This window comes from Hemiscyllium ocellatum, chromosome 3 (assembly GCF_020745735.1).
Source record: "Hemiscyllium ocellatum isolate sHemOce1 chromosome 3, sHemOce1.pat.X.cur, whole genome shotgun sequence".
In the NCBI taxonomy this organism is placed as follows: domain Eukaryota; kingdom Metazoa; phylum Chordata; class Chondrichthyes; order Orectolobiformes; family Hemiscylliidae; genus Hemiscyllium; species Hemiscyllium ocellatum.
Window position 1 is genome coordinate 61831971 of NC_083403.1, and position 26302 is coordinate 61858272.

Below are 26302 nucleotides of genomic sequence, written 5' to 3' on the forward strand. Positions count from 1 at the left end.
AAGAAATATGTAGACTTGTTTGGTAAAAGATTGCAGTCAAAATTTTTTGAATGGAGAAAGAAGTCCTGCGAAGAAAAGTTTTTTGTGAAGTCTGACATATAAAACTAAACTAAATGTGTAAAGCATCACTTCAATTAAAAGTTGTGATTAAAACAAAAAGAATGATTGATACTCACTTATTCAATTTTTAACAAAGGCTGTCTCCCTACTGGAAGTGCTTCATTATTAGGAGTGCTTCTTTACTGGGAGTATTTTGTCAAAATTGTCAACATATTTATCAAAAATGAGAAACATTCATTAGCATGTAGTTTTAAGTTCTTCTGCAATAATGTTTTAATTTACTGTAGAGGGGGATAAAGAAGGTTGCTTAAAGATCAGTATTTTATTGATAAGTCAGCTGATTTTAAAATAAGTTAACTGCATAACTACCTAATTATGTCAGGTTCAGTTTTATTTTGTATCACATGAAACTTGAGTATGTGAAACTTGCTACCAGGTGTTGTGATTGAAACAAATATCACAGCTGTATTGAAGGGGAATCTTGATATATGCATGAGAGAGAATGGAATAAAAGGATGTATTTATAGGCAAAGAAAAGTAGTATCAGAGGATGCATCTGGGAAACATAACTAAATCTAGGAAAATTCTCCTAACTCTTCTATTCATTCCTTTCCTTTCTCACCCAATTTCCCTTTGAAAAATTGTTGAACTTCTGAATTGAGAAGTTGGAATGAGGCATGATTTCTTACAATCTTTATTCATCGGAATTAGTACTTTGATCCTGGGATAGAATTTTAGAATTGTAAAATTGATCAAATAATAAAATGTACCTGAAGTTAATTAGAATTTTTCAGATTGGCTCCATCCATGTTATAGGTACTCGACCACCTCTAATCAAAAATCTGCCTAAGCCTATTGAGAGTCTAATGACTCGCTGTTGGTCGAAAGATCCTGCACAACGCCCCTCAATGGAAGAGATAGTAAGGATAATGACTCATTTAATGAAGGTAAGTTTCAATGTTTAATACTTTGTGCTGATGAGATTCTAATAACATTGTTCAAGCATATCTGACGGCCTACTTTTGTACTTATTTGCAATTTTGTTGTTAATAAATGAGTTTATTCATTGAAGAGCATAGGAATAGGAGTTCTAAATGTTTGCATAAGTAAAATGCTCACTCAGGAGTGAAGTGTGTATCCATAATTTTCAGACTAATTTAAAGATGCCACCAACTGAGCTAAATTATTCCATTTAGTAAACTTTCTGCTATTTTAAAAAAAAAATTGAATGGTGGCACACTTTAGTCTTCAGGTGATAATTGAAATTACCTGTATATTGTTTACAAAATTGACCCTGATGTAGCCAGGGCCAAGGTATCTGTGATCATATACGTCACAGCTCTTGTATTTCTGAATCCTGTTCTGTGCATCAACGTATTGATTGTGATAGACTTGTGATCATGTTACTCAAATCTGCAGTTTGCTGTAATTTTTTTGTGTGCAGTATTTTCCAGGAGCAGAAGAACCTCTTCAGTACCCATGCCACTACTCCGATGTGAGCCAAAGTAACTCTGCTACAAGCACAGGTATGAAACAACAATACCTTAATCTGAAAGGGCAAAGCAGGAGAGATTTCTTTAACTGTTTGTCAAAAGGAGATACAGCTGCAAGAATTGAGAAGCTATTGACATTGGAGAAATGCAACTTGTGATGGAAATTCACTACCGTCAACCATCCCCTGTAATGTAAAGGACCTGATGTTTAAAGATTTTTTCATGTCTCATGTGTTGCTATAGTTGAGTCTCTTCTCAAAAGGTTAAACCTGGAGGGTCAATTTCTTCTCTTTTAAGAGGGGGTGGAGCTTGTGGATTTGTGACCTACCTTAATCCTTAATTCTTGGATCCTAGTTTAAGAACTGTAGCACCAGCTAAAGAAAACCTGCAAGAATATTGCACAAAGATTGCAATATTTGTTTGGTCATTGCACCCCAAACTTGCTTTATGAGAAATAGTGTCACAAAGAGATGTTTTATGAATGGTGGTTAAGAAAGTATAAAGGGTACTTGTCTTTATTAGCTAATGCTTGGAATACAAAGACAAGGTGGTTATGTGGGATCTTTATAAAGTGTAGTTTGGCCACAACTGCAATAAGGTATGCAGTTCTTGTGACTGCATGATAAGAATTATATAATTGCACTAGAGAAGGTGCAGAGGAGTTTACAAAGGTACTACCTGGTCTAGAGGGTCTGAGTTATCTGGAAAGATTAGATAAGTTGGGTTGTTTTTGTTTTGGAGCAGCATATGTTGAGTGGGACCTTAGCAATGTATAAAATTATGAAGGATGTGGACAGGCTGCATATTTTCCATTAGTAGAGAGGTCATAATTAGGGGTCATTGTTTTAAGAATACAGAAGAAACATTTTCACCTAGAAAGTGGTAAGAATTAGAATTCACTGTTTTGAAAAGCTGATTGAGTTGATACCTTTTGGAATGTTTCGGCAGTATTAATTATTCAATTGCATTGCCACATCCTCAATGGCTATAGACCAAAAGTTGAAAAATGGAATTTGTGTAGTCAGATTTTGTTGAATACAATGCGCCAAACGGTGGCCTCCTATGCTGTTAAATGTCAAGCGTCTAAACTTCTGGTAGCTGCACAATCGACTTGATCAAGACAACAAGCTGAACTAAAAACCCAAGGTCTAGAACTCTGGTCAACAAATAATTAGCCAATATTGATCTTCCATTTAAAAGAATCAATAATCCAACATAGAAGTATTGTACAGACAGTAACAAATGAAGCTTCAAAATTCATTGGTAAAATTTCTGAACTGAAACGAACAAAGCCTATCCGGATTCCTAGCATGAGTGTTGAGTTATGTTTTGTGAAAGTTGCTGAGTTGAAGGAGCTTTTGTACTTTGAAGTATATCTGATTTAAGGAGCAAAGTATAGACATTTTCTCCACAGCCTGCTAAACCAGGCTGGAGTATTTGATCATTGAATTGAGTTGGTAGCTGGGGTGTGGTGGTGGAGAATACATGTAGTCAGGCATGTTTTATTGATAAAATCTACTGATGCTGCAAGGGAGGAGGTCTTGGCCCAATGCACCTATGCTGAACTTGTAATAAGTACATATTGTCTTAACATGAGACATAGTGCAGTATTTGAATGCTGGTGGCTCTATCACGTCTACCTGCTTGTAATTATTTAATCCCTGGTGTTTATCGTTTTGCAGGTTTACTGTAGTTTTGTTTTCTTGTTGACATTATATCATTAGTAAGGATTAAGAAATATACTGCGTACAAGTATGTTTGCTGTAATAAATTTTTATAACAATAAGTTATATTAAATGAATATTTGGTACTGGCTGGGTAAGGAGATATCAGGACAAATGTCCAATAACTTGTTCAGAGGTAAACTTTTTAAGGAGTATTTTAAAGGAAGAAAGCAAGTTAGAGAAGCAGAGTGGGTTAAGAAGGAATGTTAGAGCTGGGCGACCCAGTTATTGAAGGCATGGCCATTGGGATTTTTCAAAAGGTCATAAATGGAGGAACGCAGGTCTCTCAAACGTGGGAAATTTGGAGGAGATTGTGGGAATCTGAAGATGAAACAATGGAAGAATTTCAAAGTAATACTGAGAACTTAAAATTAAGGTGTTGCTTAACCAAGTGTGATGAATTAAATTTCACTGAATTTGGAACAGGTAAGAGTTTTGAGTTTTGTCAATTCTGTGGAGTGTAGAAAGAGGAGACAAACCCAGAGTACAATGGAATCATCAAATCTAATTTTTTTTTTAATTCTGTTCCATTTTCTTTTGTGGAAAATATATAGTTTATTCAAAACATTTTAAGCAAATTGAAATGGAATAAATAGTGTAACCCTTTCCTTCAGCTGCTTAATCCTTTTAACTACCAGTAGAGCATAAGGATGGGACTATACAATATGATCATGAATTCCAGAATTCTAAGGTGTTTGGTATCTAACAAGCACTTTTTAACTTTGAATTTTCTTGAAGTGCAAGAGCTTGAATCTTTTTAATTATGTATTTAAAACAATCCTGAAACAATTTGATACTTTACCAGATTTGAAGTGCACTTTTTAACTACTACATTGTCTGAATATATTTGCCAAAATACAGTTCCCATTGACTCTCTGAACCATTCCCAATTCTTTTAAGTAGTCAATCTTTGTGCATAAGCACAAAGCTTTAACAGTAGAGTTCAGGGTTGCATTGCAACTGATTCATCCTCTGTCCCCTTCTTCCCTCACTCCTACTTCACTAAATCCACAATGTTCTCCACGAAATGTTGACTGTCACAACTTAACTACAGAACAAATCTAATTGATTAAGTCCAGATCTCTGTGATGTGTTAGATATGTTACCACCTTGTAATATGTTCACCCATCATTTTATATAGAAAGCTAAATTGACATGATATTAAGTAAGGTAAATTTGCAACGGTCTCATACAATCCTCATGATATTTAACACATTTTATGCTATAGTCCAAATTAACAAAAAGCTATAATATCATTTAATGTAACACTATTTTGATTATAAATCCTACTAATGGAATTCTGATTGTATTCCTCGTTAACACAATGTAAGATTTATGTCAATATAGTTCAGTTGTCTGTCTTTATTTGGTTCTGCCTCAGCTTATATTAACTTGTTGCCCTTTGAAAAAGTTTGTCTCGGATAATGCATGAGGCAATTTGGAAGTGCTTTACTGTTGTGATTTGTGATCATTGCCTAATTTTGGAAGATGAAATAAATGCTTTGCTTACTTTTAATCTCTGCTCCCCCATCCACTTAAACATGTAACATTAAATGCTTTTGAGTGATTTTGCAATTTTGAACTGCTTTGCAGTTGCACAATAAAGTCTGTATTTAGAATGCTATAAATTCTACTGTTTGTTTGCTAGGATCTTTCTTGGAAATTACCTCTACAAATACCAGTAACAAAAGTGATGCTTGTGTAGAACCTAGTGACTTACATGCAAATGCTACCAATGACACAATTAAGCGTTTGGAATCGAAGCTGGCTCAGCAGCTTAAACTCCAGCCCAAACAGACGGTAAGTAAATTGCTCTGATCAAGACTATGCTTTACTTAAATTGGCAAGCATTTATTTAAAAGAAATTCTTAACCGAAATTCTTAACCATAAACAGCACTTTTTTATTTTGCTCTGAATATATATTAAAGCGCCAAAGTTTCATTCTTATTTTTTCTCTGCAGGGATGCTATTTACATAGACTCAGTGCATACATTCTCAGGGAGTATATTGAGCCAATCGAAGACTCTTGTTAGGTTAGTGAATTAGAAGCATTTCTGCACTTTTCTAAGTTACTCATCATCCAAGAGTCGCAGGTAGACAGTCAAGCTACTTCTAGACTGTGATACTTTATTTTTGGATTCCTGTGTCTATTATTGTGGTAAATATTATATTACAGCATGAGCAACAAGCTTAATCTTAATTGTAGCAAGGACGAGTTCTAAAAGGGATTGACAAAATTTAAAATTTACTAGTTGACTTTAATTGAAGAAGACAATAATATGCCAATATTTGCAGTAGTGAGGATTTTCTGCAGAAACTACATTATTTCAAGGAAGTATAGTCAGCTTGCTTGATTGTCTTTGGGGCTAAGGAGAAAATTTCCAGATTTATTTCTTTTCTCTTAATTGGTTAAATTTTGACTTTTCCCTTTTTGGCCAATCCCAAGAGATTGCAACAGGAAACCAAGTTTCCTATTAGGGGTTTTGTGGTGATAGGAAATGTCAAACTGTCTTGGAGCAGCATTCTCCATGCATTATGCAACTTGAACAAACTTGTTGAGATTTTTCTATGCATAATTGCATGTTCTTTTTAAAACAAAAAGTAAAACATTGGTTAGAAGAAAACATACCTTCAAATAATGTTGTGAATCTAAGGCGAAATAACAGTGTTTTAGAGTCATAGAGTTGTACAGCATGGAAACAGGCCCTTCGGCCCTTCAGTTCAACTCATTCATGCTGACTAGAAATCATAAATTAAACTAGTGCCATTTGCTAGCATTTGGCCCATAACCCTTCTGACCACTTCCTATTCATTTATCCTTCCAGATTTTAAATGTTTTAATTCTACCTCCCTCCACCACTTCCTCTATAGCTCATTCCAAACACTCAACATGAAAATGTTGCCCCTTGAGTCCTTTTGAATCTATCTTCCTTCACCTTAAACCAATGGCCTCTAGTTTTGGACATCCCTATCCTGGGGAAAAGACAGTGTCTAGTCACCCTGTCCATTCCCTCATGATTTTCTAAAACGCCTATAAGGTCATCCCTTAACCTCTGATGCACCTGTACTGAGATACAGGCTACTAGGCCAGACAGAATTGAGGTTCACAAGGACGAGGTGTTTGCAATTCTGGAAAATGTGAAAAATAGATAAGTCCCCTGAGCTGGGTAGGATTTATCTTAACATGTTCTAGGAAGCCAGGGAGGAGATTGCAGAGCCTTTGGTTTTTATCTTTATGTCATCATTGTCTACAGGAATAGTGTCAGAAGACTGGAGGATAGCAAATGTTGTCCCCTTGTTCAAGAAGGGGGAAAAAAGATAACTCTGGTAATTATAGACCAGTGAGCCTTACTTCGGTTGGAAGCGGTTGTAAGAGATTGAGTTTATAATCGTCTAGAGAGGAATACGTTGATTAGGGATAGTCAACACAATTTAGTGAAGGGTAGGTCATACCTCACAAACCTTATTGAGTTATTTGAGATGGTGACCTGATGAGGGTAAAGCTGTTGATGTGGTGTGTGTGGATTTCAGTGAAGCGTTTGATAAGGCTCTCCATAATAGGCTATTGCAGAAAATAGCTGCAAATGTGTTGCTGGTCAAAGCACAGCAGGCCAGGCAGCATCTCAGGAATAGAGAATTCGACGTTTCGAGCATAAGCCCTTCATCAGGAAGATAATGCAGAAAATACACAAGCATGGGATTGAGGATGATTTAGCAGTTTAGATCAGAAATTGGCTAGCTGAAAGAAGACAGAGGGTGGTGATTGATGGGAAATGTTTATCCTGGGATTCAGTTACCAGTGGTGTACTGCAAGGAGCTGTTTTGGGTCCGCTGCTATTTGTCATTCTTCTAAATGTCCTGGATAAGGGCATAGAAGGATGAGTTAGTAAATTTGCGGATGACACTAAGGTCATTGGAGTTGTGGACAGTGCTGAAGGATGCTACAGGTTGCAGAGGGACATACATAAGCTGCAGAGCTGGGCTGAGAGGTAGCAAATCGAGTTTAATGTAGAAAAGTGAGGTGATTTACTTTGGATGAAGCAACAGAAATGCAGAGTTCAGGGTTAATGATAGGATTCTTGGCAGTGTTGATGAGCAGAGAGATCTCGGGTGTTCATGTACATAGATCCTTGAAAGTTGCCCCTCGGGTTGATAAGACTGTTAAGAAGGCATACAGTGTGTTAGCTTTTATTGGTAGAGGGATTGAGTTTCGGAGTAATGAGATCATGGTGCAGCTGTCCAAAACTCTGGAGCAACTGCACTTGGTGTATTGCATACAGTTCTGGTCACCGCATTATCGGAAGGATATGGAAGCTTAGGAAAGGGTTCAGAGGCGATTTACTCGAATGTTGCCTAGTATGGAGGGAAAAGTCTTGAGGAAAGGCTGAGGGGCTTGAGGCTATTTTCATTAGAGACAAGAAGGTTGAGAGATGACTTAATTGAGACGTATAAGATAATCAGGGTTAGATAGGGTGGACAGTGAGAGCCTTTTTCCTTAGATGGTGATGGCTAGCACAAGGGATGTAGCTTTAAATTGAGGGGTGATAGATATAGGACAGATGTCAGAGATACCTTCTTTACTCAGAGTAGTAGGGTCGTGCCTGCAACAGTAGCAGTCTTGCCAACTTTAAGGGCATTTAAATAGTCACTGGATAAACATATGGATAAAAATGGAATAATCTGGGGTAGGTAGGCTTCAAATTGTTGCGCCGACCTGTGGAACCATTGAGGACCAGTGGGCCTGTACTGTGTTGTAATTTTCTGATTCTAAGTTCTAAGATAACCTCAGCCCATTCCACCTCTCCCTACATTTCAAACCCTCCCACCCTGGCAGCATCAAAAAGCATTTGTAAATCTTTTCTAAACCCTTTCAAGTTTCACAGCATCTTTCCCTATAGAAGGGAGACCCGAATTGTACGCAGTATTCTAAAAGTGGCTTGACCAATGTCCTGGCACAGCTGCAACATGACATCCCAATTCCTATACTGAATGCGCTGACCAATAAAGGCAAATGTAAACTTCACGACTGTGTACACCTGCCACTGTCAAGGAACTATGATTCTGCACCCCAAGGTCTCTTTGGACAACAACAATCCCCAGGATCCTATCACTAAGTGTATCAATCCTGCCCTGATTTTTCTTACCAAAATGCACTATCTCATATTTACCTAAATTTAACTCCGCCCATCAACCCATCTGATCAAGGTCCCGTCGTGCTGAGATAACCTCCTTCACAGTCTATTGTACCACCAATTTGGTGTAATCTGGAAACTTACAAACCATTCATCCTATATTCCTATCCAAATTATATGCATAAACAACAAAAAGAACTGGACGCAGCACCAATTCTGCGACACACCAGTAGTCACGGGCCCCCAGTCCAAAACAAATAGCTTTTAATAATTGCATTTTTACACTTACTTTAAATTAAGATAAATAATATAGAATATAAGAAATAGTACGTGGGGAATCTTGACAACTGTGGAAGAGAATGATTCTCCTTGAAAAGACAGCCTTTAAACAGAACTTAAATATGTAATTGGGTCTTTTTAAACCTGGAAGCACAATTCAAAAAAAATTCCGATCATGGAGTATGCTTTATGTCTTATGAATCAGTAGTTACTGATATAAAATTCTATCTGGTTACCAAGGCCTAACCAGTACCTTCGCTACTCTCCCAAGGACCTGCAGGTCCTGGTCCTCACCCTCCGCCCCACTAATCTCTGGATACAGCACATTATCCTCCGCCATTTCTGCCACTACAGACAGACCCCACCACCAAAGATATATTTCTCCCCCATCCCATTGCCTCCGCAGCTCCGTTGTTAGGTACACGCCCCCCACCAAACCACCATCTCTTGCCACCACATGAGGTATAAAACGTGAGCCCTCACCTCTTCCATCTAAGGTCTCAAAGGTTGAATTCACATCTGCAGAGATGTTCCTCCACATCCACCCACCTGATATACTGTGTTCATTGCTCTCAATATGGTCTCCTCAAAATTATGAAAACAGGATGCCAACTCGCGGAGCATTTCAGGCAACATCTCTGGGACACATTCAACAAACAACACCACCGCCCCATGGCCAACTACTTCAACATCCCCTCCCATTCCCCCAAGGACATGTAAGTCCTGGGCCGCCTTCATTACCAAATAAAAGCTACCTGCCAAGTGGAGGGAGAACACCACCTCGCTCCACCTTGGGACCCTTCAACCACATGGCATCAACATGGACTTCACTAGTTTCCAAATCGGCCCTCCCCCTACCATCTTGTCCTGACTTCCTTGCCCATCTTCCTTCCTATCTAAACACTCCACCCTCCAAACTAACCTATCACAATTGCCCCCCCACCTGTATCCACTTTCAGTCCTCCCATCCGCCTTCTCCACCCCCCTTTTCCCCCCCAGCTCCACCCTCACCACCCGATTTATCTCTCGGCTTCCTTTCCCCTCCACATTTCTGATGAAGGGTTTATGGCCAAAACATGTACTCTCCTGCTTGTTGGATGTTGCCTGAACTGCTGTGCTTTTCTAGTGCCACATTTTTCAACTCTAATTAATAACTGCCATGTACGAGTGATATGTAAAATATTAATAAGTAACAAGTACCAGAAGTAGAATGAATCCAATTGTGCTCATGTTGAATGGACCAGTTAATGTTATAAACGCAGATTTACTTTTCTTTTCTGTAAGTCATTAATAACCTCAACTACTACAACAAGTTGTCAAACAAAGCAAAAGTCCTTCCTTGGAGAGAGAAAAAACCTGTACAGAATCAAGCACGAATGACTTGCATTTAGGGAGTCAGCACTTAAAAATGCCCAGTTTAGCATCTTTTCACTTTGACATTTAGTCTTGATGAGCATTCTTAGATTCCTTTTACCTGACTCGACTAGTGCACTTTTGGAGCAGCACTTCTTTCTCTCATCATTGCCTCCTGTGCAGCACCACTACCAAGGTTCGCACTACAGAGCCCCTGAATCTCTACCAGTCTGAAATATGCTAGCCATAACTGACTTCGGCAGCATCCCAAGTAGTGGCCAGCATAGCAGTTCTTCCATGACTACCATTAGTCAAACAATGTAGGAGCAGTCACCTGTGCCTCCCAGCCCATACAACCCAGCTGCCTCCCTTATACTGCCCACCAATCACGAATTCAGATCTACTACACAAACCCTGCAGCCTGACTCGCCATTACAGGGAGAGACTGGCAAAAATGCAGTTCAGGCGCAGCTAACACCCTCCTGGCTGGTGGGAGGGGAGAAAGGCCAAGGCTCTGCAACCAGCCACAAAGAGCAGCCCCCAAGAACAGTGGCCCAAGTGGATGTGGAGGTGGCAGCAGCCAACAAGAAATGCTGTGGCAGTTACCTGCTGAAAAAATAGCACTAGGTTGTGTCCACGGTGTGGCCAATACCAAGCAAGAGCCCCAAATTTGAAGCCTAATAAGCAAAGGTTCACAGGCAAAGATCCTGTGGCCCATTCAGGAGGTACTGTTAAGTATAATGTGACATTTTTACATCATGCATTATTTTGTTATCTACCAATTTAGGAATTTAGCCATGCAGTTTACTGAATATTTTAACTTAACAGGTACAAGTATAATGTTCTAACTATTTTCAGCCACAAGGAAAGTGCTGTGAAACCTAACTCCAGTTTTAATGAATCAATGCTTCACTAAGAGTCTCAATTTTCAGAAAGACAATCTGATTAAGTGAGGGCACCCTGTATCTCCTTTAGACTGAATTCAGAGCAGCATAGGACTAATAACAAGCACAGTCGATGAACTTATGGAAGGAAAAAAAGCACTTCCTAACTTATTTCAAGAAAAAAATTATCAAAAAATGACATCTCCTGAAAAAGGAAACTATAGGTTTATAATGTAATTTACTTGATATTATATGCAAAGATATGAATCTAAGTGGATTTGTTTAAAATGACTTATTTTTATCAATATTTTGGCCAAACTTTTCATCAAAATGTTACGCCAGTCTCTTGAAAATTGTGGGTCAACCCAGATGGAGGATGAGGAGATTATCTGAAAATGACAAGCAACAGCATATTACACAGGTTAATAGGAAGGTTCAGTGAAAGGGCAATATTGTACTGAATCGAAGATTATTTATATAGCTTCTAATGCTCCAGTCTGGTTTGCAATACTCAAACGTACATTGGGATACATTTGTGTGTTTTGAACGTTGCTGTCTTGCTATAAAGTGATTTGCTAATCCTGAATAGTTTGCAGACACCACAGCATCCTTGCTTTCAGAACTTTACTGCCCTTTGCACATTGCTGTAACTTTGATTTTTTTTTTAAACAGAGTGACTCTGCGCGATTAAATCTTCCACTGTCTCGAGGAAGTAGTGTGGAGAGCCTGTCTGGAGGACGCACGCAGTCTGCTGCTGCCACGATGGATGGAAAAAGATTGAGTGCTGACCTCAGCAATTATTCTGAATTGGAGGCTAGAATTATGAATGCTACCACAGGTAAAAAGTCTATAACAAGAGGGTCAGAGCTGCATAAAACAACATTTTAATAATTTTTAAACTAATATAGTGAATTTTTAGAATTTATATTTGATTAAAGACATTTCATTTCTGGGCAGCATGGTTAGCAATGCTTCCTCACAGCGCCAGGGACCTGGTTTGATTCCAGCCTTGGGTAACTGTCTGTGTGGAATTGGCACATTCTCCATGTGTCAGTCATTTCTGCCAGGCGCTGCAGTATCCTCCCCTAGAAGATTGGCTATATTAAATTGCCCTGTAGTGTCCAGGGATGTGGAAGCTGGATGGATAAGATGGTCAATGACAGGTTGCTGGGATACGTGGAGGGCTGGGTTTGTGTGGGATGCTGTTTTGACAGTGCAGAATTGATTGGCCAATTGGCCTCTTTCTGTCCTGCAGGATTCTCTGATTCTGGCTTCTACAGTTAACTTGTGTTTTATTTCACTTCAAACTTCAGTACATTAATATTAATCAATTCGAGTAATAACGTATGGTTTTTTTGGTAGCATTTGTGATTGGTAATCCTGTATAAGCAGCTATGTATTTCAACCTTTGGTGTCTAGAGTATATTAGTAAACGTTATGTTTCCTAATTTCCAATAGAATTTAAATATATTACGTGACCACAGCGAATGAAGTACCAGACATGACTCCAAGACTAGAATGGCATTGAGGTTGTCAAACAGACTTTTGACATAGTGTTAAGATTTTTGACCCAACGTATTTGTTATGCAGACCTGTTTCATCCTACCTGCTCTATGCTGTTGCTTTATCAAATGCTTAAGTGGTACTTTGCACTACACTTGGTTAAATTAATATAGCTAATTGTAATAAGTGTAGGCTGTCTGCATGTTTAAAGTTAAGTTTTGTGGAGTTGCATTTTAAAGTTTTTCAAAAGGTGTTTCAATAAATTATTTTGTAAAGTTGGTTCAATGCTTTAATTGTGCTTTTCCTAAGCATTGTGTCTCGCTAAATTGTAACATCTTTGCTTTTGCATGGTGCCTTGTGTTTTGCATGACTGGTTACATGTAATTGTTTTGTTTCTGTGACAAGACTGCATTGTTCTAATTGTAATGCGCTTCATAACCTATTTGGCTATATGTTGCATGCGTACCTGTATGTGTGTATTTTGCAGCCCGTCCAAAGCCAAAGCGAGGCCACCGTAAAACTGCTTCATTTGGCACCATTCTGGATGTTCCTCAGATCGTCATATCAGGTACCAGTTCTAACTACTGGGCTGGCTAGCTAGCTGGCTGACTACTGAGAAATAAGGTGCTTGAATGCTCGTTGCTCCAGACTGCAGAGAACCTTGTAGAATTGCACATGAGCCAGAAGACTTTCTAATTTAATCGTTTATGAAATAAAATAATGGAAGCTCGGAGTTAGTAGTTTTATTGTTTTTCAAATTAGTTTAAAAGTGCACAAATTAACCACAAATTGTGAAAGTACTGATAACAACTTAGTAATGCCACTTTTGTAGTCCCATATTTAAGGACCAAATTATGAACAGTTTGTAGTGGAGGAGATGCTGATGACCTAATTTTGAAAAATAGATTTGCATAAAAGACACACATTATAAAAAGATGGATTTCTATTGAGATAAAATTCTCCATTTTTGGTTGTGCCAAACAATTTAAATCTATGTGATGCAGGTCCTTCCGAAGAGATACAACTGTTACTAAATTTCTGTCAATTTAGCAGTGACATTGGAGCCAAATGAATCCAATCCACACTTTTTTTTTCTGAACTCGCCTGATTCTGTCCAATTCTGCTGGCTTCACCCTGGGTCGTCATCTTTCTTTTTACTGTGAGTATTTTTTACAGGAAAAGCTTTCTTTTGATAGTGTCTTTTGATTTATTTGAGAGCTTTTCATATTAGATGAGCAGTTAGCTCGCTGGCACTATGGCAGTTGCCCTGCTTTTCGGTGCAAGTTGCTCTGACCAGTTTTCAAACTGCCTGCGTTTTTTTACCTCCAGCATCATTCCTTCGCATTGGTCTCATGTTGTCAACACAACAAGTTCAAACTCCGTTGGGTTTTAGTTTCCAGGGCATAATTTGAATTAATTGCTTAAATTTGAATTGTTGTCAAAACAACAACCAAAACTCAGGTATCCGTTTAACAGACAATTGTTACGTGTATCTATTTTGGAACAGCCCATCTCTTAGCTATTCTATTCTGGCAGCTGTGGATGTACTTGAAATTTACTTTAAAATTCAGAAAACACTTTTTATCTTAAAGTGAACATACACTGTTTTGACTTCGTAATACAATTTTTATCCTCACTTTTAAAATACCAATTACATGGTAGAAAGTCCTTTGACTTAAGACTCTTCAGGCTACAACATTGTAGATTCTTCAGTCTCCATGTCCTGGCTTTGGGAACCAAGTGAATATAAAGTGTAAAAGTGTTGCCACAGCACCTTTATAACTTTTTCTAACAACTAATCAAGCAGACTACAGGTTGTTCTCCTATAACGTGCATTTTGTTAATGCTAATTCACTATAGGATAAATGATGATTTGGAGACACTGTTTCTATAGCACAAACTTTTAAAGCGTGTATTGGTTATACCATGATTCAAACCCATTAGTTTCAATGGTGTTGCTATTACATGTATTTCTTATAAGATGGGTTGTACAAGAAAGGAACTACTGCATTATAGCAGAACCGACTGTACTATCTAACCACAAGACTGAGGTAGACTGTAGAGTTTTTTTACTTGCTGCAAACTAGAACAAAGCTTCCTGTAGTGATCAGAACAAGGTCACCCAGGTATACTTTTAGAATGAGTTCCCTGATAGGGGCTGTTAACCTGGGGGCGCTGCTTGTCACTGGCCACTCAGGTGTTTTTCTATCTTCCTGGTGGTGGAAATTGAATAAAGGTTTGTGCACCTTGTGTCTCTCACTGTCTCACACCTGCACACACACATGGGTGCTGGGGAAGAAAAATAAGCACTACCGCAGTTAGGCGGTAGTGTGGGGGTTAACAGTTTAAAAAAAAATAAACAGGAGAGTCTGAGGTTCTGTTCTCCTTAGGAGCCAGCTTTAAGCTGGATGGGTCAGTGTCATGTACCATGCACATGGAAATGAAGGGTGACTTAGTGATAGGATATCTGCCTTTGAAACCTGAAATTGAATTGTCTGCCTCAGTTAGCAGTCATATACACAGATAAATTAAACGAAGGAACCTTTCATCTCAACATCCGATCTTCATAACATTTTGGCATGTTGTTAGGTGTTCTCAAATGAGAATGTGAACAAATCATTTCCTCTTCCCTTTGATCCTGTATGAATAACTTATATTGTTAATGGAATATTGCTGCCCCACCTCTGAGAATGTAAGGAATTTTCTTATTTGCAATCTGTTTTACCCTCTTTTTCACCTGGAAACTGCATACATAATTTAAACACTATAAGGAAAGGTTGCAGACTGCTGACTCTTATTATACTAAAATAGGACAACCCTTTTTTTTGGTTGCTTTGCATCCATATGGTTTTAAGGTTTACATATAGCTTCAAAGTTAAAAATCTCACAACACTAGGTTATAGTCCAACAGGTTTAATTGGAAGCATGCGAGCTTTCGGAGCGTTGCTCCTTCATCAAGTGATAGGACGCTTCGAAAGCTAGTGTGCTTCCAATTAAACCTGTTGGACCGTACCCTGGTGTTGAGATTTTTAACTTTGTACACCCCAGTCCAACACTGGCTCCTCCAAATTATAACTCATATAGCTTCAAGCCTGTTTAAATTGGAGTTACTTTATTTCAGCTTATGACTTAAATATCTTTATTCTTGGTTAACCCGCTAAATTTCCAGAAGCAAGTACTTCTGAAGTACACCTTGCTATTCCCATTTTATCGGTTTCTCAAAAGATTTTTCCATTTATCTACAGATAAAACATTAATTTCTAAAACTGAATGTTATATTCTAAAACATGAGACATTAAGAACAAATCATTAAAACTATAAGATATGCATCTTCCTGATGCTACCCAAATGCTATGATTTTTGTTGTTTTTGTGATAATCTGTAAAATAGACTGACTGTGAAAATCAGTGGCCAACACAAAATTGATGCAATAACTAATAGGGAACAAAAACAAAACATTACATAACAGATCTTTGGCAAAAACCTACAAGTGAACGGTTTTTTTTCTCTCTATAAAATTATACTGTATGACTCTAAGTACTTCCTACAAAAAAAGCCTACCTGCAACTGTTCTGTCCTGTTTTCTCTCTCCTTTGAGGATGTTTGATGCCTTTAGAAGTGTGCCTAAGAATCTGGTTTGTATCTAAAGTGTTGTTTGCACTTTGTGACCATTTATGGTGAGGGCTGCAACTGACGTCATTATGGTGAGGTTATTAGTGCAAACACTGGAATGATGTGCAAGAAGTTTTGCACAGTAAGCCTATTACAAGCTCAATCTGCAACACTGATCTAATGCAATAAATGCCATTTACTATCTTTGTGCTCCAGCTAGTGTCCTTCTCCTACCTCACGTGATTGAGCATGTTTTCAGCAATAGCAAGGCCCCCCCCCGCCCTCAAAACATGCAGCATCAGCTATTTGCCACTATTGAATTAATAAGTGTATGAAAGAAAAATTGGTGGAGAAATTGAGCAGATCTGGCAACATCTACAACGAGATTGCAGTGTCATCATTTTGGGTCTGGTGACCCCCCCCCCCCTCCCCGTTAAATGTCTGCTGATTTTCACTGCTCCTTCAAGGTGCTTATGTCTTCAGGGAGTGGTGGAGTATAAAGTAAATTCTTTGATTCTCACTTCAAGTTCTGCTCACATCAGTGAGGAGAGATATTTTCTGAGGGTTGAGAATCTTTGAGACTCATTCTCAAAAGGCAGTGGAAGCAGGATCTTCCAATATTTGTGTAAATGCTGAGGTGAATCAATTCTTGATGAGCAAGGCGATATAAGGAGGATAGCATAATCAGATCATCAAAACACAAGGGATTGAGTGGCCTACTGTTCCTAATTCATATGCTTCTACGTAAGGCAAGTGAGCTTCTCAGAAGAAGGTACAGAAGTCGGGTAGTAGGAGACCAGGGCAGCTCTGGATCAATAGAGACCATTTGTCTTTCTTCAACATTCAACATACAATCACCCTGAAGAAGATGCTCACTAAAATGTTGCCATCACTCTCAAATAGACTTGCAACTTGTGAGCAGAGCAAGAACAGCATTTCTGATAGCTGCAAAGTTGACTGGGTTCATGAATTTCATCAAGGAGACTCTTTTCCAGGCTGAAACTGTGAACATTCCTAACGTCTTGGAGTTTGGCATTCACTATCCTATAAAAGAGCTGACTTGAGCACTGAATGCAAAGGGACCACAGGGCTTCTCTTTTTTTTTCCAGAGAGAAGCAGGCCGAATGTGAACCAGAATTCACTTAGAAACCAGACTTCTTCATAGCGCCAACTGCTGTTGACTGAAATCCTGCTACTTTATAGATGCATCATTTAAATCCAGAGATGCATGGTAAATGCAAAGGTTCCACCCACTCACTCTGCAGTTGGCATGTGACCAGATGCAGCACTTCATATAGGGGTCAGTGGCCAGTATCCTGACAGCAGTCATGATTCCTTTATTGTACTTCAGTCTGCTGCACCATGAGCATTTGAATTAGTAGACAACAAATTTTGTCAACTGAGTCCTGGCTCATGACTCGGTATGCAATTCAGCAGACATTGGAAGAATGATAGAGATACAAAACATGACATGTGTTCAAGTAGATGTTGGGGTTCTTATGCAAAGCCTCTGCTGTCTACACCATTATCTTGGAGCCCTTTAGTACTCTCCAAGTTGCAAGCTTTGATTCCTCTGTTGCATCTGCACAAGCTCTCCCATTGAAACATGGCCCTTGCCACCAGAAATGTGGCAAACAGCTGAGGAGGAGGCAACTAATCCATCCCATGTAATGCCAGGCTGTCAATGATTAATTCATCCAACTATGCTGCAAAATCAATTCCTGATTTTAACCCACCCAACACCTTGTCATCCCTCTGAGAACATCGCAGTATCCACTTGGTCACAAGGCTGAAATAAAGGCCACCACAAAACAGTCATTTCAAACCAAGGTTATCAAGTAAACCATTAATTACTCTGTAGAAAATTCAACCAGTATCTCATTTTCTTTTGGTGTCTCTCTTTTTGGGAGCTTTTGCCAGTCCCAAAGCCCCTATATTGTTCTGCCTCAAAGAACTGGGTTATTAAAGTCAAGAAGTGTTGTTACAATTATGGAAGATATTGGTGAGACTAAACCTGGAGTATTTTGTCCAGTTTTGGTCTCTTTACTTGAGGAAGGATGCAGCATTACTGGAGGCAGTTCAAAGGAGGCTCACCAGATTGATTCCAAGGATGAAAGGCTGTTGCATGAGGAGCAGTTGAACAACTTGAGTTTGCACTTGCTGGAGTTCAGAATGAGGGAAATCTGATTGAAGTTGCATGTATTCCCTGCTTTTCGAACGTTCACTTTACACCAATTCACTTTTGCGAAAGACCTAACCGAAAGAGGATTTTCACTTTTATGAAACAGCATGTGCAACGAGATTGGCGCTGCCAAGCACCTTCCCCAGGAACTACACTCAGCATCTCCGTATCAAGCTGCCATAGCTTTGAACTCTGTCTGTGAACATCTGTGTTTTATTTCGATTTATTTTGTGCAAGATGTGTCTTAAGGTGTACCTCTCGCTCCTACACTCCAGTCTCTTGTACCTCCCACCACCCCAACCTCCGATGGCCTTTACTATTTGTTAGTGTTAGTTTAGGTTTTATGTGTTATTTGGTATGATTTGGTCGGCTTTTTGGGGGATCTGGGAACACTCAATATAAATTAATGGTAATTGCTTCTTTGCTTTGCACCATTTCAGCTTCTAAACACTTTCACAGGAATGCTTTATTTTCGGACGGGGGGGACACCTGTCCATAAAGTGTTAAAAGATATTGGTAAGATGGACTTTGAACACATTTTACCCCTTGTGGGACCAGTTAGAACAAGAGGTCATAGATATGTGAGAGGAGGCAGATTCAAAACTCAGATGAGGAGAAACTACTTAAGCTGTGAATCTGTCCCAGAGTGCAGTGGAGGCAGAATCAGTCAACAGATTCAAGCAAGAAATTGATTTGTTTCTGATTAAAAGCAAGATAAAGGGCTACGCGGGACAGGCATGAAAGTGGAGTTAAGACCAGGATAATATCAGCTATAATCATGTTAAATGGCAAAGTGAACTTGAAGGACTGAGTTGTCTACTCCTGCTCCTGTGTTCCTCAGTAGCTGCCGATGGTCTTGCATTGCTGTGGGCCAAGAAGACCTGACTTTGCTTGCACACCTTATCATTGGAAATGCAGACTGGCTGGCTGACTAGCTAACAGACAACAGTAAGCACACTACCAGGGTGATGGTGAGGGCACAAATACTGTCATTCTGATAGAAGACAAACAGGTTTGAGCTCCATTTACGTTGACGCTGCCCACGGCAATACATCAGTAATCCCCGTAATCTACTCAAGCATGGATTGTTCAACCACTGAAATAGATTATTGCATCTTTACCTGACAACAAAAGATAATTCTGCTTTGAGGTGGGTGAATTGGAAAATCTTCAAGAGAAAGTTAGGACATTCTGAAATTTGCTGCAATTTTTTTCTAGTTGTTGTATCACCATAATCTTACCAGACCATAGGAGCTGCTCTGTCAGAGAGAGAAGCAACTGGTGGTGATTTAACCTGAATCCCACCAAGCCTCAGGTGAGGGAAAAGGTTGAGAAGGAGAGTCCTTCATGGTAACCTCAAACCAGTGATGGGAACTGAACCCACATTGTTGACATCACACTGCTCTGTAAACCAACGATTCCCGTTAGTTTCAGTGCTTCATAGCAACAGTCAGACTTTTATTTTAATATAACTGAACTTAACAGGTCATTAGATAAATTATAAATTGAAAATTGAGGTGTTCCTTTTAGACTGACCATGACCAAGCATCCAAGAGAGATCTAAATTTGACTATCATGTGTTTCAAGAAGTAATGACAAAATTGAACTATATGTTTAAAATGTTAGACTCTATCTTCATTGTGAATCAGTGCGGATCATACTCTTGTTCAGCATTTCTTTTAAACATTTTAATGTCCTGATCTGAACAATGATTCTTTATATTACTTTAAAGAAGGTATCACAAGATAAAAATCTATATTGTGTAGTCCTAATTTATCTGTGGTTCTGCTGCAATTCAATTTAATCTGGAGCAATAAGTATTGATATCTGCTTGATATTTGACCTAGTGTCAGCTACACCCGCTATTGCAATGATCAAATTATTTGCATGTGTTTGTGCTGCATCTGCATGACCATTATTCTGTGTTTCGTGATTTTGCTTTGCGTTGTTTGCTGTGAATTGTGTAAGTGTTGTGTGGTTAGAAAATAATACAAGTGTGTATTCACAAAAGAACCAAATACAGTAACAACATACCTACATCTGCCTTAAGGAGTGTTATTTTGTCTAACAAATTAGTTGAATACAAACTGCAAATAGATGCATGCTTTGTGGACGCAGGTTATGTTTTGTGAATATACAGTCCCTGTTTGGGTGTATGGTTTGGAATTCAGTTCTTTATTTTAGTGTTTTCTGATTTTGAATTTGATTTATGATATTTTTAAGAAGATCATGAATGACCGTTTTGATTATGGGTATCATTACATGTTCTCTGTTGCCATGTAATGTTTGAGAAATTTTCTATCCACAAAATTTTATTATTGCAAAAGCTTCCTTTCCAATAGAAATCCAAATATATGAAAGTGCTTTTGTCCTTTCTTTATTCATTCCAACTTCTCCATTCAACATCTGTTGATATTTTGTGTTCCATGCAATAGGACAAAGCCAAAATTGACATGATGGAAATTGTGTAAAGCATTTGACACGTTAGCTAGTTTCGAGATAAAAGCAGAGATAAAGGATAACAAGTTTGTGGGATATGAAAATTGACCACCTGCCATACTGTTTTGGAACTGAAGCCTGTAACAGATGTAATCCAATTAGTCAGATTGCACTTGATTCTGAGTTGAGTGATTTGTGAACAAGTCTGAAATTTGTAGTTAATAATTTAAGGTACACAGTGAATACAGGTAAAGATTAACAGTGAAGGCAGTTACCAATATAGTAGCACAGTTTGAATGCAATAATCACAAGCTTGATGTATGGACTGATTGTGATCCAGTACTCTGGTATGAACTTGCACTGCTGCCTCACAGCGCCAGAGACCCGGGTTCACTTCCCACCGCAGGTGACTCTGAGTGGAGTTTGTGTGGGTTTCCTCCCACAGACCAAAAAAAAAATGTGCAGGTTAGGTGAATTGGCCATGCTAAATTACCCATAGTGTTAGATGAAGGGGTAAATGTAGGGGAGTGGGTTGCGCTTTGGCGTGTTGGTGTGGACTTGCTTCCACACTGTAAGTAATCTAATCTAATCTAATTCTAGATGTTCAATCCATGAGTTTAGAGGTCTGCAATTACTGTTTCTAATCTGAATTGAATGATGTTAGATATCATTGAAGTTGAAGAAAGCAATTCAAGGACTCTGGCACACATGTCATTAGTCATAAGTCAATTTAGTTCACCCATGCTAAGGTTAGAATGTGCAAGCAAGGACATACTAGCCCCAGGGAAATTGAAATGTCGGTAGTTCACAGGATGACTGATGTAAGCAAGTGACTGTTTGTTTCATGTTAGCAGACTCGGTAAACTTCAGTTATATAATATATTGAATTTTTTTTTCAAATGGTTGAAATTAGTTGGGGTATTTCTCTCAGGAGGGAATCTAATGAAAATAGTCATTCGCTTGGAATTAATTTGAAAAGATTAGATGAGAAACTGCAGGGAAAGTGATGCATGTGGACTTTCAGAAAGCCTTTAATTTGATACCTTATGAGAAACTGTTGAAGAAGATGGTGGAATTATGAGAATAGAAAATGGTGTTTAAAAACTGATTAGAAATACGGACTCAAAGAATGATGGGAAAAGTTTGTGGTTTGAGTTGGCTGATCATGTCCAACAAGATTTTGTTCGTTGTGCAACATCCAACATAAATGTTTATGATGATAATGAAAATAAGTCGCAGTAATTTTAAACTTTGAAGGAAGCTGCAATGTGAATGTTAAAACAAGTGACAATGTTGTACACAACCTTTGATTAGATTACTTAGTGTGGAAACAGGCCCTTCGGCCCAACAAGTCCACACCGACCCTCCGAAGCACAACCCACTCAGACCAATCCCCCTACATTTAGCCCTACACCTATCCAATTTTATTGGATAGTGGGATTATGCTGGTGACACAGATATAATGATCATTTTTGTGAGCGGTAAATGTACTATGGTTCTTTGGAAAATGATATCCTTAAATGTAAGTTGACATGTTTTAATATCTAGAATGCTAATATCAGTTATTTCCACAGTAGCAATTAAGAGGGCACTAATGAATTTGGATGAGGTAACATGGATTCACGGAAGAAAAACCATATTTGATGGATCAACCAGAGTTCATAACTACAGGTAGAAAAGCCTGTGGTTTTGTATGTGGCTTTAAAAAAAAATTCTACAGTGTGCCATTTAAGAGATTATGATATAAAAGGGGCTCATGTGGTTTGTGTAATATCATAAAGTGGATGAAATTTTTTTTTTATTGGGGATAAAGAACTAGAATGAATGGTAGTTTTCAAACTTGCAGGATATAATTTGGGTTCCATGAGAAACCACAGCTATTTACATTCTATGTAAATAACAGTAGCATTTTTAGCAATAATGGTATTTTATTCAAGAAGCATTCATAGCCTAATTTCTGGATTACAGTATAACTTTAATCGTAAAATTCATATATGGACTAAATGATGGGAGGAAACAGAGGATTCCTCATCCTGGAGGTAGAATCATAGGAGAAGACATTGATATGTTGGGCATGTCACTAGACTAGTAATCCAGAGGCCCGGGCTAATGGTCTGGAGCACAGCAGCTGATTAATTTAAAACTTATGGTAATAAAATCAGGATTTAAATTTGAGTTTCATTATAACGGTGTCCATGAAAGTATCACTGATTGTTGTTTAATGTGATAATGTGAATGACTAATAAGGGAAGGCAACTTAGCATACGTGCAACTGCAGATTGATGTCCCTGGGCTGTCCTCTGATATGCCCTACGAAATCACTCGATTCAAGGATATTATCCAATGATTGCCTCCCCAATGACACCTACTTCCCATGGAAAAATCTAAAATATGCAACATACACTGTGGCTACAGCATTTGTAGCGAACGTTATGAGGAGGACTCTGGCAGAGAGACTAGGTAAATGAGCATGCAAGAACTTGAGGGATGGAACATAATGTGGAGAAATATGAAGTTGTCTGGTGGTAGCAAAGTTAGAAAAGCTGAATATATTTTAAAAGGTGAGAGGCTAGAAAATGTTGGGATCAGAGTGTTCCTTGTACAAAAATCCTCCAATGTTAACATGGCAAATACATCAAATAAATAGGAAATAAAATGATATGTTGACTGTTATTGCCAGTGACGAAACGTCTGACCTGGTTCATTAGGGAAGCAATTGAAAGGAGAATTTTGAGATGGTTAGCATTAGTCGGAAGAGTGGACAAAAGAAACATGTGGGTGCAGGCAGCATCAATTAGAAGATTTGAAAAGTGGAGGTTGTGGTAATTTCACTGGACTAGTTATCCCAATGTTTTGAGGGCATAGATTTGAATCCCACCAAGGCAAATAGTTCTCATTGAATTCAATAACAATCTAAGAAACAAATCTACTCAACTGGCAACCACTGTCAATTCTTGTAAACCCATCTGGTTCGCTAATTCCTTTTTAGTCCTGAAAGTCTGCCAGCCTTACACGATTTGGCCTGCCTCCGACTCCAGATGCATAGCAATGTGGTTGACTGTTAAGTACCATCTGGGCAACCAGAAACAGGCAATAAATGCCAGCCTAGCAAGTGACGCTTGCTCTCATGACTTTTTTTCTTTAAAGTAAAACGGTTGGAATTTCTGCGTATTCTATGAAAAATAGGGGTGTAAAAATAATGTTGGTATGTTAATCAAGGAGGCAATTACTGCATTAAGGAGGGATGAATCTTACCAGATGTAAGGCCATATGGGTAGGATTTCAAAACAAAAAAGGGACAATCACATATTTTTGGGTCTGTATTGTAGACCCACAAACATTCAGGGAGAAATAGAAAAGCAGGCATGTAGATATATTTCAGAGCAGTGTAAAAATAATACGGTATTTCACTTTCTCCAATATTAACTGGGATAAATAGAGTGAAAGGCTTTGAAGGGATGGATTATTAAAATGACCACTTTAAAATGTAACCTGGTGAGCTCTTTAAGCCAACATGCAGATATTCCTACAAGAGGGGGTCCATCTAATATTAGGAAACGAAGCCAAGCAAATGATAAAAGTGTCAGTGGGAGAACATTTCTGTGATGGTGAACGTAACACAGTAAGATTTAAACTTGTTATAAAAAAGGACAAATGTGAACTAGAAATGAAGTTTTCATTATAATATGATGAGGCAGGATCTGGCAAAGAGGACTATGAGAAGTTTATTTTGTCAGAAAATCTACTTCAGAGCAATGGGAGCCTTTCAAAAAGGAGATGGTAGAATTGCAGGGACCGTATGTTCCTAAATGGTGAGGGACCAAAAATTCAGAACGCCCTTGAAAGCAAGGAATGCACAGGATTTGCTAAGATAAAACAGGAAGCAAGGGGTAGACACAAAGAGGGATCTGAGCATCAGAAGCCCTCGAGGTGTATAAAAAGTGCAGTGGGATACAAATAAATTTGGCATTGAAGGCAGCCATGAACAAAATCCTGACAAATAAAATAAAGGAAAATCCAAAAGCAGTGAAAAGTAAACTGGGTGCAAGAAGATAATCAGTGAAAAAGTGGGGCCCATTAGGGATCTAAGTGGCAAACTCCAGGTAGAACCAGAAGAGCTATGTAGTTACTTTAAATCTGTACTCACAATAAAGATTAACGGTATCAGTATAGAAATCGTGGAAGACAACAGTGTTATACTTGAACAAATTACAATTGAGAGGGAGGAGTTTTAAAATTTTAGATCCCAGACTACTGTGGGAGGTAAGGGAAGACATTACAGGGCCATAGAATCATAGAATCCCTACAATGTGGAAAGAGGCGTTTCTGCTCATCGAGTCTGCACTGACATTCTGATCGTCCCACCCAGATCTATCTCCTTAACCTGGCATTTACCATGGATATTCAACCTACTGTGCATCTTTGGACTCTGGGAGGTAACCAAAGCACCCAGAGGAAAGCCATGCAGATATGGCCCTGACATTTAATTTTCAAATTCTCTCTGTACAAAAGAGAAGTGCCAGAGAGCTGGAGAACAGCTAATGTACTGTTATTCAAAAAGAGTGGTTGGGGTTAACCAGGGAACTATAGGCCAGTGTCTAACATAAGTGGTGGGAAACCTGTTGGAAAAACGTTTGGGGGACAGAATTAACCTCCACTGAGAGAGGCACAGATTAATCAAAGACAGCCAGAATGGTATCGTCAAAGGGAGATCATGTCTGACAAGTTTGATTTAGGTTTTTCAAGGAGGTGACTAGTTCTCTGGATTAGGGTAATGCACTAGATGTGGTCTTCATGGATTTCAGTAAGGTTTTTGACATGTCCTCACATAGAAAACTAGTCAAAAAGGTAAGGGTCCATGGATCCAGTGCAATTTGGCAAATTGGATCCAAAATTGGCTCAGAGGCAGGCAGTAGAGGGTGATGCTGTATCTCCAGGTTGTTTTTGTGATTGAGAGCCTGGGACCGGTGGCATACCACAGTTTGATGCTGTACTTCTAGCTGTTTGTAGTGTAAATTAATAGTCTAGATATAAAAGTAGGAGGTTTCATCACTAAGTTCAGTAGCTTCTTTTGATTATTTTTAATGGTAGGGTGCACAAACAGTCCCAAATGATGCTACTACTTTTCGACATTGATGCAAATGATTTGGATGTGAACATAACAGGTATAGTTAGTAAGTTTGCAGATGACACCAAAATTGGAGGTATAGTGGGCAGTGAAGAAGGTTACCTCAGCACAACGGGATCTTGATCAAATGGGCCAGTGGGCTGAGGAGTGGTCTATGGAGTTTAATTTAGATATATTAGATAAACTAAACAATGGAGTTTAATTTGCAAAAGCAAATCTTAGCAGGACTTGTACGCTTAATGGTAAGGTCCTAGAGAGTGTTGCTGAACAAAGAGACTTTGGAATGCAGGTTCCTAGTTCCTTGGAAGTATACTCACAGGTAGATAAGATAGTGAAGAAATTGTTTGGTATGCTTTCCTTTATTGGTCAGAGTAAGTACTGGAGTTGGGAGGTCATGTTTCAGCTCTGCAGGACATTGAAATATTGTATGCCATTTTTGGAATATTGTGTGCAGTTCTGGTCTCCTTCCTATCGGAAAGATGTTGTGAAACTTGAAAGGGTTCAGAAAAGAT

The 26302-nt window shown here is 38.7% G+C and overlaps 1 protein-coding gene across 2 annotated transcripts in view; it reads left to right on the plus strand.

The window, feature by feature from the left end:
- The window catches only part of map3k7 (mitogen-activated protein kinase kinase kinase 7), a 128705-nt gene that overhangs the window by 67237 nt on the left and 35166 nt on the right, over positions 1-26302 (plus strand). Inside the window, exons 8-12 of one of the 2 annotated variants that reach the window (XM_060850382.1) lie at positions 877-1007; positions 1505-1586; positions 4926-5077; positions 11599-11764; positions 12917-12997. In XM_060850382.1, the coding sequence (XP_060706365.1) occupies positions 877-1007; positions 1505-1586; positions 4926-5077; positions 11599-11764; positions 12917-12997 (612 nt within the window). The remainder of the gene's footprint in view (positions 1-876; positions 1008-1504; positions 1587-4925; positions 5078-11598; positions 11765-12916; positions 12998-26302) is intronic. The other variant, XM_060850390.1, reaches the window with a different exon arrangement.